Source organism: Leopardus geoffroyi, chromosome C1 (assembly GCF_018350155.1).
Source record: "Leopardus geoffroyi isolate Oge1 chromosome C1, O.geoffroyi_Oge1_pat1.0, whole genome shotgun sequence".
Lineage (NCBI taxonomy): Eukaryota > Metazoa > Chordata > Mammalia > Carnivora > Felidae > Leopardus > Leopardus geoffroyi.
The window spans coordinates 143280892-143299208 of record NC_059328.1 but is presented as its reverse complement, the minus strand read 5'-3'; the positions used below and the strand labels follow the sequence as shown (position 1 = coordinate 143299208).

General features: G+C 39.4%; 1 protein-coding gene across 12 annotated transcripts in view; it reads right to left on the bottom strand.

Moving 5' to 3' along the window:
• FMNL2 (formin like 2) overlaps nt 1-18317 on the bottom strand; it is a 314932-nt gene that overhangs the window by 45729 nt on the left and 250886 nt on the right. For all 12 annotated transcript variants that reach the window (XR_006712882.1, XM_045479839.1, XM_045479843.1 and 9 more), the window contains 2 exons: nt 17763-17839; nt 15945-16038 (listed from right to left, as the gene is read on the bottom strand). Coding sequence is in view for 11 of the 12 variants with exons in the window: in XM_045479839.1 (XP_045335795.1) it covers nt 15945-16038; nt 17763-17839 (171 nt within the window). In the remaining variant the exon portion in view is untranslated. The remainder of the gene's footprint in view (nt 1-15944; nt 16039-17762; nt 17840-18317) is intronic.

Below are 18317 nucleotides of genomic sequence, written 5' to 3'. Positions count from 1 at the left end.
TAAATGACAAGCAAAGGCCTTCGGTCTTCTCTGGGATGACTGATCCGTCAGACTCCTCTAAAGTAGGAGAAGGCCTAACACTATCCTTTTTTTTCCATTCATTTCTCCTCACAGATTCCTCCTTTGAGCATACCCAATTTGGCCCAGCAAGGCAAGGGAGGGGACACAACGACACTTTCCAGCAGTCATTGAATGTTCACTGAATTGTACCAACAGCACAGGAGAGGAGTTGTTTAAATCCTGTGGCATTGTCACCACATATCTCGGGGCCTGCTTGGGAGGCAGATGTCAACCCCTGCTCTCTTCACTCCGAATCACAAGTCAAACTAAATCTAACAAAGATGTGCAATGACTTCAGAGCCCTTAAAGACAAGGACTCTTTGTTTGCTAGATCAAAGACCTCGGTGCACAAACAGGCAAATGCCTGAGGTTTGTCCACTGCTCCCTCCTCTCATTCCACGTCTCCTCCAGTTTCTTCTGTGCTCTGCCCTAATCCTGGATGTCTATCAGGAGGACCCTACTCTCATCTAAATGGAATCACTTCCACCTGGCCCAACAAGAGAGCAGACAGTGTACTTGGGAAACAGTTCTTAAAGTAATGGTTCTGGGTCCAAGGGTTTCTGAGGCCCTTTCACAGAGTCTGTGAGGTCAGAACTATTATTACAATGACACTAAGGTGTTAGTGCCTTTTTCACAGAGTAGGCAGAAGTGGTGCAGAAGCAATGGTGAGTGAATAAAACCACTGCTGCCTGGGCACAACTCAAGGCATTGGCACTAAGTATTACAGTAATCATTGCATTCATGAGTGTCCATTTAAAACAAAAAGCCAGTGTCACTTAAGAATACCCTTGATAAAAGGACATATCTGATAAAGGGTTAGTATTCAAAACACCTAAAGCACTGATACAATTCAACACTCAAAAAAACAAAAAACTGAATTAAAGATGGGCAGAAGACAGGAACAGATATTCCTCCAAAGAAGACCTATAGATGACCAACAGACACAGCAAAAGATGATCATCATTTACCATCAGGGAAATACAAATCAAAACCGCAATGATACACCACCTCACTCCTGTCAGAATGGCTAAAATCAACAATACAAGAAACAACAAGTGTTGGCGAGGATGTGGAGAAAAAGGAACCCTCTTACACTGCGGGTGGCAATACAAACTGGTGCAGCCACTGTGGAAAACAGTATGGCGGTTCCTCAAAAAGTTAAAAATGGAATTAACACATGATCCAGTAATCGCACTACTTGGTATTTACCCAAAGAATACAAAAACATTAATCCAAAGGGATACATGCACCCCGGTGTTCATTGCAGCATCATTTACAATTGCCAAATTGTGGAAGCAGCCCAAGTGTCTATCAATATGAACGGATAAAGAAGATGTGGGGCGTGTGTGTGTATGTGTAATGGAGTATTATTCAGCCATAACAAGAACAAAATCTTGTCATTTGCAACAACGTGGATGGAGCTAAAAACTATAATGCTAAGCAAAATAAGTCAGAGAAATGTTTTCACTCATAATGTCGAATTTAAGAACAAAACAAACAAAGGAAAAAACCAGAGAAACCAAGAAACAGACTCTTAACTACACAGAATAAACAAATGGCTACCAGAGGGGAGGTGGGTGGGGGGAGGGGTGAAATAGGTGAAGGGGATTAAGAGTACATTTATCATGAAGAACACTGAATAATGTATAGAACTGCTGAATCAATATATTGTACACCTGAAACTATTCTAACACTGTATGTTAACTATCCTGGAATTAAAATTAAAAGCTTAAATAAAAAATACCCTTGATGATGCAATAAAAAATATTAATTTTATTCCATCTTGACCAGTGAATATATACTTCTTTAGTATTCTATAGGACAAAATGGGAAGCCTGCCTAAAGCACTTCTGCTATTTACTAAAATATGGGTGTCTTGAGTAACAGGGCTTCTGTGATTATTCTAGTTGCAAGATGATCTAGCCATCTTTTCATTATTTAAAAGAATAACTAACACACTACAGTTATTCAGACTTAAAAACGTGGCAGGAAATTTTCTTGAAAATGGATGAAGGAAACGGACAATATTTCTTCCCAGTGACAAAAATTGAGCTTTCAAGCAAAACTGAGAATTGTGGAGAACTTCTATTCCTCGTAAGTTTGGCAGCTTTTCCAATATTTACAGATTTTTCTGATGAATTTGGTGGTGATAATAATGTGATTTTTTTTAAATACTGCATGATGAAATCTGTCAGTATTTAGAAGATGTGAATAATTCAGTGAATTGGTATTTCCCAACTAACTACTGCATATTGTTACAAAACTACAATCATTCAAGGTACAAGACAAGCAAATAAATTTTAAAGTTAACAAGAGTACAAGAATTTCATTAATACAGTTTCAGATTCTACTTTAAGAAGCTACTACCTGTCCAGTGTTTGTATAGTATAGTTTCAAAACATAAATATCCACTGTTAACTATAAATTCTATTAAAATACTTCCTTTTCAATCTGTACATTTGTGTGACGCTGAATTTTCTTCAACTACTTCCACCAAAATAACACAACTGAATGCAGGGGCAGACGGGGCATGAATATTAAGCTAGACTTTAGAAGATGTATAAAAATACAGGGGCGCCTGGGTGGCTCAGTCAGTTGAGCATCCGACTTCAGCTCAGGTCATGATCTCACAATCTGTGGGTCTGAGCCCTGGATTGGGCTCTGGGCTGACAGTTCAGATCCTGGAGCTGCTTTGGATTCTGTGTCTCCCTCTCTCTCTCTACCCCTTCCCCTGCTCGCTCACTCTCTCACTCAAAAATAAACATTTAAAAAAAATTTTTTTTAAAGATGTATAAAAATTTAAAGTAATGGCACTATTATGGACTGGACTGTGCTAAACTGTGTCTCCACAAAAGTCATATACCAAAGTCCTACCCTCAATTCAACTGTATTTGGAAATAGGGCTTTTAGCAGGTAAGGTTAAATGAGGTCATAAGGGTGAGTCCCTAATCCAATGACATTGATGGCTTTAGGAGAAAAGAAAGAGACCTGTGTGTACACACACACACACACACACACACACACACACCTAGGGAAGACCATATGAGGATACAGCAAGAAAGCAGCCATCTGTAAGCCAGACAAGGACCCCCCAGAATCCAACCATGTTGGCATGAGGACTTTCAATCTCCCTAACTGTGAGGAAATGCATTTCTGTTGTTTAAGTCATTCAGTGTATGATATTTTGTTATGGGAGTCCAAGATGACTAAAACAGCCACTACTGACATGGATTTAAAAAAAATTTTTTTTTAATGTGGAGACAGAGACAGAGCACAAGTTGGGGAGGGGCAGAGAGCAAGGGAGACACAGAATCTGAAGCAGGCTCCAGGCAACAAGCTGTCAGCACGCAGCCCGACACAGGGCTCGAAATCACAAACTGCAAGATCATGACCTGAGCCAGTCAGACATTTAATTGATTGAGCCACCCAGATGCCCCTGTCACTGATATTTTTTTTTTTAATTTTGAAAAACAGATTTTTTTATAACATTAACATGTAATACGTCTATTATTTTTTCTTGTTTTTATTTATTTGGAGAGATAGAGAGAGAGAAAGAGAGAGAGACATAGAGAGAGAGCGAGCGAGCATGAGCAGGGAAGGGGCAAAGGGAGGGAGAGAGAGAGAATCCCAAACAAGTACCACTCTGTCAGTACAGAGCCCCATGTGGGGCTCAAAATCACAAACTGAGATCATGATCTGAGCAGAAATCAAGAGTCAGATGCTTAATCAACTGAGCCACCCAGGCGCCCCTCTATCATGTCCTTTTTAATGAATAAGTATCAAAATTTTGCTTTCCTTTCTAATGGGGTAAATACCAATACATAACCTGCATAAAGAAAAAATTGGGGGATCCTTCATAATTTTTAAGAATGTTGGGATGCCTAACTGGTTCAGTTAGAAGAGCATATGACTCTTGATCCCAGAATTGTGAGTTCAAGCCCCACACTGAACTGAATATAGAGATTGCTCAAACTTTAAAAAAAAAACTTTGGGGGAGGGGTGGGTGCCTGGGTGGCTCGGTCGGTAGAGCGTCCGACTTCGGCTCAGGTCATGATCTCACAGTTCATGGGTTCGAGCCCCATGTTAGGCTCTGTGCTGACTGCTCAGAGCCTGGAGCCTGCTTTGGATTCTGTGTCTCCCTCTCTCTCCGCCCTTCCCTGCTTGCTTTCTCTCTCTCAAAAATTAAAAAAAACATAAAAAAATTTTTTTAATGTAAAAAGGGGTTGAGGCCAAAAGTTTAAGTACTAAATTATACTACTAGAGAATAGCTTCTTTATTTCTACAAAGATGATGAATTCTCAAAACCCAAAACCTGCAGAAGCAAATGAATGGGTTTCTAACAGTAAAATGTCTTACAAGATTGTCGGGGAGTCCATCACACCATACAAAGGACTAGGACATCTGCCATCTCTCCACAAAGATGAAGTCACATCTTTCAGACAGGGCAGATTTCCCTAGACAGCAAGAAACCTTCCACCAGTTTACAAGGTAGAAAAAGATTTAAAAAAAAGAAGAAGTCTTTAGTTCTTATGTTACACAAGGACAAGTACAATCCCTGGCATTAGACAGGTTAGAGAGCAGTGGATCCCGACCATTCTCCGTTGTCTCTGGGATGTGCCTACCTCTGTAGCATGGAGGCTCATTACGAAGCTAGATATTCTTCTCCCAAAGCCAGGTGAGCGCTGAATTCTGAGCAAGAATATGAGAGAGATGAAACCGTTCTCTCCCACATGGTCTGTAGGGCATGCACTCCCCAAAGTTCTGGGACAATCAAACTCAGTGAATCGATCCAAGTAAACAGATTTGCCCTAGAACGCATGATACACTAAAATATCAAACAATAAAGGACAAATACGCAAGCAACAAAAAGATGATTATCTTTTAACAATGCACTAAACGTGCCCTTGGTAACTACTGCACAGAAAACACTACTTCCTAGTTTTACACCTAATTCCTGGAAAATACTTCAAAATGGCAAATTCGGTGCTGTTCTTAGTGGTATACCAGTAAACCCAGGATACCACACGTGTTGCTGGTACACTTGTGGGGAAGGAGCCCTCATTTTCCACGGCCAAAACCATACTGCTGAAACAAAACAGGGCTATAGCTCATGTTACTGTAATTGGCTATTTCCACTCTCCAGTGACGCAGAGCTGGGGGGAAAATTCCGTCAGAGAGCTCAACTTCATGATGAAGGGTGACTGACAGTGATTGTAGGACCACAGTCAGGAACCACAGAGCCATTTTCTTCTGAGTTGTGTTTGAGACAATTGTTGTGAATGAAAACTAAGCAGGACTATACATCCTTGGCAGATTGATACAAAGAATGAAAGAACTAGGCAGGAGCCACATGCGCCACTAAGGTGGAGGAATGGCTGCAGGACTACAGTGAGCAGAACAGAGTCTGGGTGTGAGGGAGGAGCCAGTAAATGAAAAGTCTGAATCATGGCTCAAAAGCTCAGTCTTCCAAACACTGGCCAAGAAAGCGATGCTTTCACAGACAGGCCCTTATGAGCGGCAGGTACCATGTACCTCTAGTACATCCAGTTCACTTTCTGGATAGGGAAGCAGCAAGTTTCTTTGACACACTGCAGATTTTTTTTTAATGACACTTGGGTGTAGAAACCGATGCAGCCCTTTTCGGCCATTTCCAAGGGACTAACAATCCAATATAGTCTAAAATCACAGTGCTCTATTTTTATTTTAAGCTTGTTTCAGTCCTACCAACCGCCCTTAGACCTGTTACATCTGTTCTTGCTTGTAAATTTTTGTACCAAACATTTCATTATCTGGGTACTTTGTTTTCATATCTGTAATACAAGAAGCACTTAACCTTTCTCAGATGGAACCGTTTGAACATATATGCATAATACATACTACACACATAGGCATGTGCAAACCAGATTTTATATAGAAATATGAAACTGTAGAATTGGAAGGGACATAGAGACCATGTGACTAACCTGTCATCTGAAGCAGGAACTTGCACCACAAGATACCAGACCCACCAGGTATATTCTAACTCTCCTGACTGTCTTTTGTGCCCTGTGCCGGTCTCTTCTGAGCATCCTTCCAGTCCATTCTAGCCTGGCCTCCTTACTCCTCTAGGTTGAGGCCCCAGGGAATTCATCTCCTTAGTTACAATCCTTGTCTCTATTTACATTACACACACACACACACACACACACACACAATCCCCAATATCTCTGTTTAAACCTGTTCTCTCACTCCTCATCTTTAGTTCATAACCAAGAATCTGACAATGGACATTTTACCATCACTAAGAGAATGAATTTAATAAAAAACAAAGCCTATTTTCTTCTCCAGGAAAAAAAAAAAAAATCCCAGATATCTGTTTATTGTGGCTGTGCTACTTTGTTCTTAATTAAATGTATATAATTTGAATAGATGTTTATTCTCCTCTTATGTCTGTCCCCAGATTCAATGGATTATCCCGTCCTGATTTTGTGGCTTCATATCCATTGTCATGGCCACAAACTCGATCCAGGGCCCAGTCCCTTAATACCTGAACTACTTACCTTCCAAACTCTAGCCTCTCCCCTCTCACACACTTCATACAGAGCATCAGTACTCTAAGATTTATCAGAATTACCTAAAATGCCCTTCTCAGATTTCCACAGAATCAAGGAGAACAGATATAAAGACACTATGAACAGTAAAGTGCTTTATAACTATTAGTTGCTTCTCTTTCCCTTCTTCTATTCCTTCCTACTTTATCTTCCAGTCGAGATTCTATCACAGGTTTCAAATCTCTCTGCTCTTCCCTCCTCAGAAGCTGAATCACGCCTGCATCCTGCCACGCTTTATTCTGTATCATGGACCCTGGTCAGACGTGGTTCCTTGCCATGCAGCACAGTTATCCTGACCTACCCCACTCCAGGACAGACCGAAGCTGTTTTCCCCTTCTGTTCCCAGAATTCCCTCCACCCACCAAACACATCTCTTCCTTCCTTTATAATGCTGCTCAAGACCAATCCTCTCTTTTCGGGCCCTATACAGATAGCCCAGTTAGTTCTGAATTTTACTAATAACTAAAAACCCTCCAATAAGCTGCTCAATCTATAACTGTTCCAGTTAGGTTTGTTTTGTAGTAGAAAATTGAGGGTGTTGTATAAACATGTGTATGGTAGATGACAACATGTTATGTAAGATTGACTGCACCTTGTAGGTCAATGGATCTGATAAAAACCCCAAAGTTGCCATTTACTAAAGTATATCAGTAGGTCTACTTACTCTAAACCTCTTGTTCTTTATTCCTACTTCATAGGGTGAACCCTATTAAAGTAATATATCGTAGCCTGTTGGTATTCAGCAAACAATAAATGGGAGTCTTCCTATTTCTATATGTGTATATGCCTTTTTTGTACACCTGACAATCTTTTGGCTAATGTTTACAACATGGAATAAAATGGAATTGATTCACGAACTCTGCTCGTGTTTTCTTTCTGAAGATGATTGTTGATTAGTTTAAAAGAAACCAACCAAATAAAACCCTTATGTATTAACTATGGAGTGCAAATAAATTTAAAAAGGTGCTCAAGTTTTACAAGTATTTAAATTTCAAATGAAATCTGAGCTTGACTCACACAGGAAGTTAAGCTCAATAAGCATACTCATGGCAGTAACTTACAACTAGTTTAAATTATAATAGGGAAAAAAAAACTGTATGCACAATTCAGAACTTTAAGAATTTTAGAAAATTAAAGAAACACTACTAGAAGGAAAAATCTACCGTACACAATAGGGACATTTAGCCACATGAGGCAGGTTACTTCCCAAATACTACAAGCAACAGGACACACACACACACACACACACACACACACACAGAAAATCAAGGCTACTCCAAACCCCTTCATTTGTTTCCCTTTAGGACCTGTTACTTTACATAAATACATCTTTATGCTGTTACTCATAATACATACATGCATATTATATACACACATATATACATACATAAGACATATATATATATGATTTATCCTTTTCCTGGTTGGCATATCTAGCATAGCACTTTCATAATTATTTTAACAGTTCTATGTAAACCTAGCAGCCTAGTTAATAAGGTTAATATAGCCCTGGGTCGAAGGCTTAGCCACTGCTTAGCACTGAACTTAATGACCGCTAAAAATAACCTATAATCCAGATTTGACATTTTAAAACAATTCTATGTTCACTTAATATAAACGTGCTTTTAAAAGCACCTAGGACAAATAGAGAGTATGCAAGCATACTTAAATACCAAGATAAAGACAAAAAACTCCTTTTTATACAAGTCAGGGTGGAGTGAGGGAGAAAAAGAATAAGGAGGTGTTCTTTCACACAGGAAAAAGCAACCAAGGGGTCCCTAAAATAGACTCAAACATTATTCTGCAGAAGTAAATACCAGAATGGCAACCAAATCCTGACTGGGAACTAAAAGATCCCCATTCTAATGGTTTGAGGAGTTGCGGATGATGCTGTCAGAGCTGTAAGACTTCTCATTCCAACTCTCTCATCAACTCGCAGCAGAGTACTTCTTATCATCCATACCTACCTTACAACCATAACAACCTTGAAATGTCAAAGAAACACTTCTCAAGTGAAAGTGTTGTGTTTAGGGACCTGTGCCAGCCCCTGGTGCAGATTCTATGAGGTCTTAAAGTAACACGCAGTTCTCACTGGCTTTTTCCTGAGGTCTTTCATTGTTATCTTCCCAGAATATCCAAGGGGACATATAGGCCTACAATTTTACAGCCGGCAAAGGGCCCAGATTTTGGAAATGGCATTTTTACATGAATAAAGACAAAAAGGAGGCAATATCGTGTTTTTGTTTTGTTTTGTTTTGTTTTTTAAGGTGGCTGCAATGAATGAAATAGAACATGAGGCTCCCTATTGGGTACATTGCACTGAGCTTGTGGAGAGAAGGGAGGGTCTAATTAAAAAGGTTGAAAAGCAAAGCATTTCTACAAATGCTCCCAGATACCACGATAATCTCTCTGTCCCCAGGTGCCACTACTTTCTTGTACTTTTGTTCGTTTGTTCCCGGCCCACACCAAAGGAAAGTCTTATAGATATTAGGAGTAAATGAATACAACAGAGATCCAAGGAATGAGAAATAGGAATGGCAAAATCTCTAAAACCAATTTCAAACCCTAACCACACCCTGCTCTGTCAAAGTGACCTCATGCTAAGCCCACTGCCAATGGACTCATGCAGCAAAGAATAACTCTTTTTTTTTTTTTTTTTTTTACTGAAAGAGTAGATCTAAACAGCAAATGTTTGGAGAACACATTTCCTACCACTGTTTCTTGCTTCCTTAGGCTACAGGGCAATATGAAGGCTCTGGAATAAGCAATGGGGTCTTTCCTGATCTGCTCTTAACTTCATATCCCACCTTTTGTCTTCCCCACACCCTGCTCCTTTTAAGAATGGAAAGTACAGCAAACTACAGCAACTATAGTCTTTGAAGCTTTGTTAGGACGCTACCTTCTCTGTATAAAAGGACAACTTTACCTGGCATGGTAGGCTGAATAATGTCCTCCACAAAGATGTCCATGTCCTAATCCCTGGTACTTGTAAATATTTACCTTACATATACAAGGGACTCTGCAGGTATGATTAAGATAAGGATCTTGAGACGAAGAGATTATCCTGGATTATCTGAGTGGACCCAATATAATCACAATGGTCACTAAAGGAAGGAGGCCAGAGGATCAGAGTCAGAAAAGGCCACAAGGCAAGGAACATATGCAGCTTCTAGAAATGCAAAGGGTAAGGAAATGGATTACCCAAAAGAACCTCACTCTATAGACTCGTTTTACACATCTGACCAACAGAACTGTAGGATAATATGCATTGTTATAAGCCACTATGTTTGTGGCAATTTATTACAGCAGTGATAAGAAACTAATATACCTAGTTCACTCTTATCCTAAATTCAGCTCAGGGACCCTTTCCAATAGGAAGCCTCCTCTGGGAATTCCCACCTCATCTGCCGTCCTTCCTTCACCTCCTCTTGGTTAGTTGTTATTCCTCTTACAAAGCATCTGACATTTACCTTCATAAAGTCTAGTAGTTTAACTGTCAAAAATATTTATTCTGTTTTGTTAACTGGACTGGGATGCTTCCCCTCAACGCCTTAAGTGTAGGGCCCATGTCTTACTCATTCTCTTAATGCCAGTGTTTATCAATGTATCTGACATAAAGGGGCACTCAAATATTCATGAAAAAAATTTCCAGTAAGTTAGCATGACTCATCCCTTAATGATCAACAGGAGACCAGCCTTCACTTCCTTAGGAGATGATAAAGACATAGATGATAAAGAAATAACTAGTTCATTACCAGGGACTCAGAAATCCTCTGTAAATGGCTCCTTTCTCCTCTAGAAAGGTTCTCAAAATATGATTTGCCCATAGTAAACTCGCTTGAAAGAAGCAATAACCACCCTTTCTAACTCCAGTGAAAAAGTTTATAAAGCTTTCGGTCTTGAGGAGAAACCGAGTATTGGGTTGAGAGGAGGAGAAAGAGAAAACACAAGAACAACTATAGATACATTGGTAATTCTTAAGAAGTTACTGAGGTGAACTGTATTTTCCAAAGATGACCACAGCAGGCTCTCCCACCCCGCATGTTCTCCTGCACTGTGACCCTCACAATCCACCATCAAGAGGTAAAATCATTGATTCCCCTTTGCATTTGCGTTGGCCTTAGTGACTCACTTATCATCAACAGAATACAGCGGAAACGACACTGATGGCTCTGACATATTGCAACTTCTATCTCTTTGAATACCTGATCTCTAGATGTTCCTTCCTGGACAGTTCCTCTTGGAAGCCAGCTCTCATGCTCTAAGAACCTCCAGCCACATGGAGTTCTACATGGAGAACTCATGACAGGCTCTACTGAGTTCAGTCTTTGAGTCATCAGAGCCCAGAAGCTAGATACTTGATGAAGAAGCCTCCAAATGAATTCCTACCCCTAGTCATTGGGATCTTCCTGATGAGGCCCTGGGCATGATGGAGCTGGGACAATCATCCCTGCCTGGCTTCCTGATCCACAGAATCCATGAACATAATAAGACTATGTTTGGAGTAATTTATTATACACAAGCAATAACTGTAACAGTTAATGAATAGTTCAAAAGAATAATTGCTGTGACTCTGCTTCCTGATCCCTGGAAGATGGACCAGCCAGAGAAGACTTTCAGTGAATCAGATTAGTGTAATTCTTGTCTCATACAGTGAAATACATGTATGCTTTAGAAATGTAGCTCCCCGTTTGAGATCTGAGAAAATACATTGCTTATAGTTCACTGAGAGACAGAACAAAGTACCCTTCCCTCCGAGTTGAAAATTTTTACCAGTGAAGGAATTATCCGGATGGTCTTGTGCTGAATTTATAATCCTATACCCTCAAATGTTCAAGAGGTTAGATTAGACGGGATTAAACTCAGAAGGATGCTGGAAGCACACCAAAATGTCTGCTCTCCTTCCTGCCCAATTTGGCCCATTGTAAATAAAACTTGACAGGCTTTCTTAAATCAACTTAATAATGTGTAGCATGAGTGCTTTCCAGTGCCCGGTAGCTAAACCACATCAGCTTTCTTAAGAAGCCTTCTAGAAAAAGGCCAAAAAAATAATGGCTACTGCCAAGAGTGTTGTACACTGGAGCACTGGTGGCCTTGAGTGACTCATTTCACAAGGCTCCACCTCTCTATACTAGAAGGGCAGAAGTGGGAAGGAGTTAGGCCTTTAATAACCCAACTCAGGCCTCAGGCTTATTTGTTAAAGCCAGATGCTGTCATTTTGGAAGCAGATGAGAACACAGTTATAATCATTCTGGAATCCTGATGAATTCCAGGTGCACCTCCCAGCAGCCTGGGGGAGCTGGTAGCTCAAAACCCTCCAAGAGTTTTATTACTAGTATCATAGCAGGCTATTCCATTACAGAATCTGTGGGCCTTAGCATCTTTCCCTCTAATTTCAAATGGGAGCATTTTTGCCAGACTTTTGGAGACACTTTCTTAAAAGCAGTTTGTCAAACTTATCAAAGAATAGAATGCAAAAAAGTAGGAAGACTAAGAAAAGTTGGAAAGAGTAAGGTCTAGGTAGAAGACTTCAAGGTTCCTAAGGGAAACTGGATTAAATAGTGCTTATAACTCTAAAATTGGGGCTAGTTCATGTCCTGCCCATAAGTGTACTTTTATGGCCTAGTGGATCACTAGCTATGGTCCATGGTATTTGGGAGAGAAGAAAAAGCATGATGAGAAACTCAAGAAGTGTTTATGGTGGCTAGGCTTCAAGGGCACACAGCCTGAGTCTAGCCACATTTTAGAAACGCTTGCCCATTTTCCAGGGCTGTTTCTCTAGGCTCCTTGTCAACCCTGTGCCTTTCTCAACATCCTTCCAATCAACCCTTTCTTCTGTACATTAGAGTCAGTTTCTGGTTCACGCAAACAAGACTCTGCACTAATGCAAATACCAACAGAAAGACCTTTGCTTCGAAACGTTTTATTTTTTCTCCCTGTCGGGTAGGCCAACTGTTCAAAAACATACATTGCAATGCAACTAAGAAAGTATCGATTCAGACAAGATGGTAATACATCCCTCCACATGGCTAAATTAGCCAGTAAGTGAAAAAGAGATGACTCCTTGTTCTCACCCTGGTCTTCAATTCAGGACCATAAATTTTCATGAGGAGATGTTTCAACACCAAAACCAGATGTATTAATTCCTTTTATTTAGGGGAAAATTTTTTAAGAGAAAAGAATTCAAGAGTACATGGTTGACTGAATGGTTTAGTCTTTACGTACACCTTACACTCACATTTTCAGGGATGTCATAAACCAGGCTTGGAGTAAGAATTCATTTATCATCAAATACATTGAGGTGATATATGTGCTTACTCATGGGACCTCCACTCCCATGAAAAGCAAGGCCTTGGGTTAATATTCTTCCTGCCATCAGCAATCATTAAATTGGAAGCACCTCCTCTTTTCCCAAAGTACGTACTTCAGACATGTGGCGAAACTCTTGGCAAAAACACAGAAAAACAAACTTGTTGAGATTGTGAATTTCAATTGAAATGTGAAAAATTTAAGGAATCACACATAAAAGTCGATCAAAAGCTAAAAGATACCTTCCTTTAATTTACATTTGAATTAATTTGTGGTGGTCAAATAAGACAGAATGGATTTGTTGGCTCAAGAAGTAGAGAGGGTAGGGGCGCCTGGGTGGCGCAGTCGGTTAAGCGTCCGACTTCAGCCAGGTCATGATCTCGCGGTCCGTGAGTTCCAGCCCCGCGTCAGGCTCTGGGCTGATGGCTCGGAGCCTGGAGCCTGTTTCCGATTCTGTGTCTCCCTCTCTCTCTGCCCCTCCCCCGTTCATGCTCTGTCTCTCTCTGTCCCAAAAATAAATAAAAACGTTGAAAAAAAAATTAAAAAAAAAAAAAAGAAGTAGAGAGAAAAACATCCTGCTACATTCTTAAGACACATGGTCTTTCAATTTCCCTTTAGAATCTGGTACCATATTGCAGCAGTATGCTTGGCTGTGCCTTAACAATGATCAAAGCCCAAAGGGACTGGCTTCTCTATTGCACATTACTTTATCTGCAAAACAAGATACTGATGTCTGATGTTGAACCCCACGACTACTTTCCATCAGTCCTCCTGGTGAAAACAGGGAAAATCCCTTCATTTTTCTTTAGGAAGTGAATGGAATCCCAACTTACTAAAAGGGATAAAAAAGCTTTAAAAACAATCTTCTTGAAGGTAAAGACTTTTTGTTGGCCCTACTCCCTAGTATCCTACCTAGTACCTGCTATGGTACTCTCTCTCTGCCATGATCAGCTCAATACAGATTACTCTCACCCAAACCCTATCTGCACAAGCATCTGAAATCCTAAGTACAACTTTTCCTGATCAGGAACAGCTGCCTCCCACATCTCCCTAAACCCAGAAGATTCCACTGACATTTTTGCCAAAATGATTAAAGAATACACTATTAACTGTGATGTATGAGAAAATAAATTCCCTCACATAAAATAGGAGAAAAGAGAAAAGGAAGAAATTTAAAAGACTCTGGGCTGACAATGGCATTACATTAAAAACAAACAAACAAAAAAGGATCAATACAAATATGCTTTTCACCCTAAGACTGAACAGATAAATGGGTTGATGCTCTTTTGACATGGACACCTCCTTAAGGTTAATGCATGCCAAGAGGACACAGAGAACATGGCTCTTGTCCCTTTTCTTCCCTCATGGCATTGTTTCTCTAACATGCAAATGCCTGTCCAAGAAGAATCAATCTTAAACACCATCACTTATATAAGTAATTACAGAAATGAGGCAGATTCTGGTCAAAGCTTTTAAAATTCTAAGTCAAAACAGGGGTGCCTGGGTGGCTCAGTCGGTTAAGCGTCCAATTTGGCTCAGGTCATGATCTCGCGGTCCGTGAGTTTGAGCCCCGCGTCAGGCTCTGTGCTGACAGCTCAGAGCCTGGAGCTTGTTACGGATTCTGTGTCTCCCTCTCTCTCTGACCCTCCCCTGTTCATGCTCTGTCTCTCTCTGTCTCAAAAATAAATAAACGTTAAAAAAAAATTATAAAATAATAATAAAATAAAATAAAATAAAATAAAATAAAATAAAATAAAATAATAAAATAGAAGTTCAGAATCAGGAGCACCAAATCATGGTCCTGGCTCTGCCACTCATCTAGCTATGTGACCACGGATAAACAAAATGTATTTGGAATTTCAGTTTAGTCTTCTAGAACATGTAGACATTAATACTTGTCTCATATATTCTCACAGAACCACGTGATTACATGTGTGCACGTAGGCATAGCACCTGCCATAGAGTAGGTCTTCAATAAATATTAGCAGGGTTTTATTCCAGAGGTTCCCAGGAAAAGATGAGCAAGAGTCTATAAGTCCCTCTTAAATCTGATTCTAATCCAGGAGCATCTGGAATCAAATGGGACTGCCAGAATAAGCCACAATTTGGCTGACAGTCTTACTGAAGCCTGAGCTCCAAGTGCCTTTACTTATTTTTGTAATATCCCACCTCAAAGTAGCCTCAGATGTTAGGCACATACAAGGGGAGCCAACAGGCACTCTTTGGGGCTATGTAACCCTGCACTCTTACCACCCAGTGATTATTTCAGTCATGATGTCTTGATACCATGGGCCACAATCCTTGGTATCATATTATCTGTGTGCAACTGTTTCTTCTGTAGCCCTTTTAGTTTCCATTTTCAACCATGCAAGTCCCAGGGTTTACCATTTGCCTAGCAAAGGATCACCTGGTTAAGATTACAAACTGCTAAAATCAGTGTGTGTATTTATTTGAGAGGTTTCTGGTGGCATTCAGCACGGCAATGATAATGTATGTGATTTGGGGAAAATAGCTACGATTGAAGAGTTCATAAAACGTACACGGTGGGTGCTCAAGTATCAACCATAATGAAAACCACAGACGTTTAACAAAACATGTTTGCAAACTGTTTGCAAACTGGCAATTCCATGTTCTCCAAATGGAAATAGATCCTGCAAATAGTTTTTAACTTTTCTTGGAAATGAGACATCAAAGAAAGTTTAATGCATCCATTTAAGATATTTAGACTAAGTTCACTACTTCTCCTTCAGTGACGTCTTAGAAAATTAACTAGTCTACCCCGTAGGCCCCAAAATAAATAAAAAGGTAAACCATGGTGATCACCACTTATTGTGGTGATCTTTTCACAACATATACAAATATTGTACACCTGAAACTAATATATGCAATTATATCTCATAATAAAACATACACACAGAAAATGTAAATCATTCTGTTCAAAGATGTCCAAATATGTTTGTGTGAGTGAACTCCAAAGTGTCCTACCTCCTTAAAGTTGTCAAATGCTGATAAAATGATTTCATGCCCGCCTCTGACAAGACAAACAGCTGCCAACAGTTCTAAGACAAGGGCTTTTGTTCTGTCGAAACAAGAAGAAACAAGCAAAAAAATAAAAAATAAAAAAATCAGTGAAGTAACATGATGAATCAACTCTCCTTTCCTTCCAAAATGGCTATGATAATAAAATAATTTGTTCATGTATGTTTCTTAAACTTTTACTAAGGTATATTTATATTAAAGTACATTTTTAAACTTTTACTAACTTCTATGTATGTGATTTATCTGAGGTACCAAAGTTGGAAGGAATGTTTCCCACTCCCAACATTCGAATTAAAATGACTCAATAATGAAAATTAATTCTGGGAAGATTAGTCTTTCACTTCTATCAGTGGGTGACTCAGTATGATGTGTTTGAAAAAGTTTTATTGATAAGCTAAAGACAATTGGGAACTTGAGAATATTCAGAAAAACAACCCATTGGTTAAATACCTTCTCTGGTTTTAGAGTCAGAGAAGTAACATTTGCCCCCCAAATTCAAAATGTACTGAAATTAATGTCCTATATTTCAAATCTGCTAATTGACAGATGGCGCCATAAAGATCCCCTGTGACAATGCAAGTTTTTGTCACCACTTCTTTATATGTAGGAGATCTGAAAGGAGCTGGATTACAGCGGTGCTAATACAAGAATATTTTCTCTGACTAAAGAAAAAAAATAAAATGTCATCTGAAGTATTTTTAGAAAGAAACCCTTGGCAATACAGTCTAAGTTGTCAAATACAACATCAAGAAGAGCATTGTTTTTTTCATAAGATCACTTCTGTATTTTTTTTTTTTTTTCTGGAAAAAAGCTATTGCCAACCACTAAATAAAGACCGGCCTGATATCCACAATGTCAATTACTTTAAGAAAAATGAATAACAGCTTCCCTGTAATAGTTGGCAGGGACAAAGAAGCAAGAAAACCCAGATTTCCTAATAAACTTAGGAAGCAATTGTAAATTTGCAAAAACTATTAATTAGGGGAAGTTTGAAATAATATTCAACATTTAAATAGGACTTTACAGTTTGCAATTCATTCCATGTCAGAAAGGATCTCATTTGAAATCAGAATTTTTGGTGGCATTAACCAGTGTTTCGATATATGGTCCATGCAGAGGTATCTGGTGAAGGGAGTAAGACTTGTGATACGCGGAATCCCTCACCAAAATGGAGAACACATTATAGTAACTCAAATAAACTGGTGAAAACAGGCTTCTAGGGATAATATGGGATGTGAATAATATGGCACTGGCTTTTAGAGGCAAGGGAGTAGAAGAAGCAATCCACGTGCACAGTTATTTTTGTTTTGTGTTTCTTTTTTTGTCTGGTAATAAAAACTACATATGTAAAGGCTGCCAAGTAAAGTGTAGACAAGGAAGAGCGCTTACAGTTAGCTTTCAGCAGTAAGTGGTGTAGCTAAGTCCGTATGGAGGCTCTCCTGGCCCTAGTTCTAACAACCAGGCAAACTCATGCTCTCTACCAGATCTGGCGAAATTTGCAAGGATGCTAAAAACCAGGCCTAGAAAGAAGTGAAAGCTTGAAGAGAACAGTGAAGGGGTAATGTCTCCAGGTGCTCAACTCCACCACATGTACAACTGTAACTTCGCTGAGAAGAAAATTCTACACAGCTAAGGAGTGTACTGGCAATCTTAATCCAAAGAGGTACATTTGAAAGTTTCCAAACTCTAACCTGGCTAGATGTTGACCAGCCCTCTGCTTCCGTTAGGTAGATTTATACTTGAACAATTACAAAGTAAGCTTACCTTGGATTCTTGTTGTTCAAGCTCAGTGCGATCTCATTGACAGCATGTGGATGAGACATGACCATGTTGAAACCATACTGAAATTAATGTGAAATAGAGCATTAGAGAGAGTCAGCTTAGGGGGGACTGTCCATAGTGATTTAAAAAAAATAAGGAGAACTTGAAAATTCTACCTAAGGTAATTTATAGCATCACAAATGCATTTATGTTTCTAGCACAACAGTGCCTGAATGTATTTCTCTATGAAAAATTTCAGGAATCATGCTATTATCAAGAGACCATATTCTCATTCTTTATGACTGAACTATGTGTTTCCCTTTATTAAAATGCTGAAAAGGCTCCAGTCCAGTGATTCTCAATCTGGCTGCTCATCAAGATCATGTGGAAGAGGAAGAGTAAAAAACAAAACAACACCAAACAAAACAAAACAAAGCAAAAAAACATAACACTGATTTTCCAGGATACACCTCAGGTCAATATACTTTGGCAGGCGAGAATTTTACCACTGAACCACCAATGCAATATACTTTGAATCTCAAGGATCTGAACGTTTTT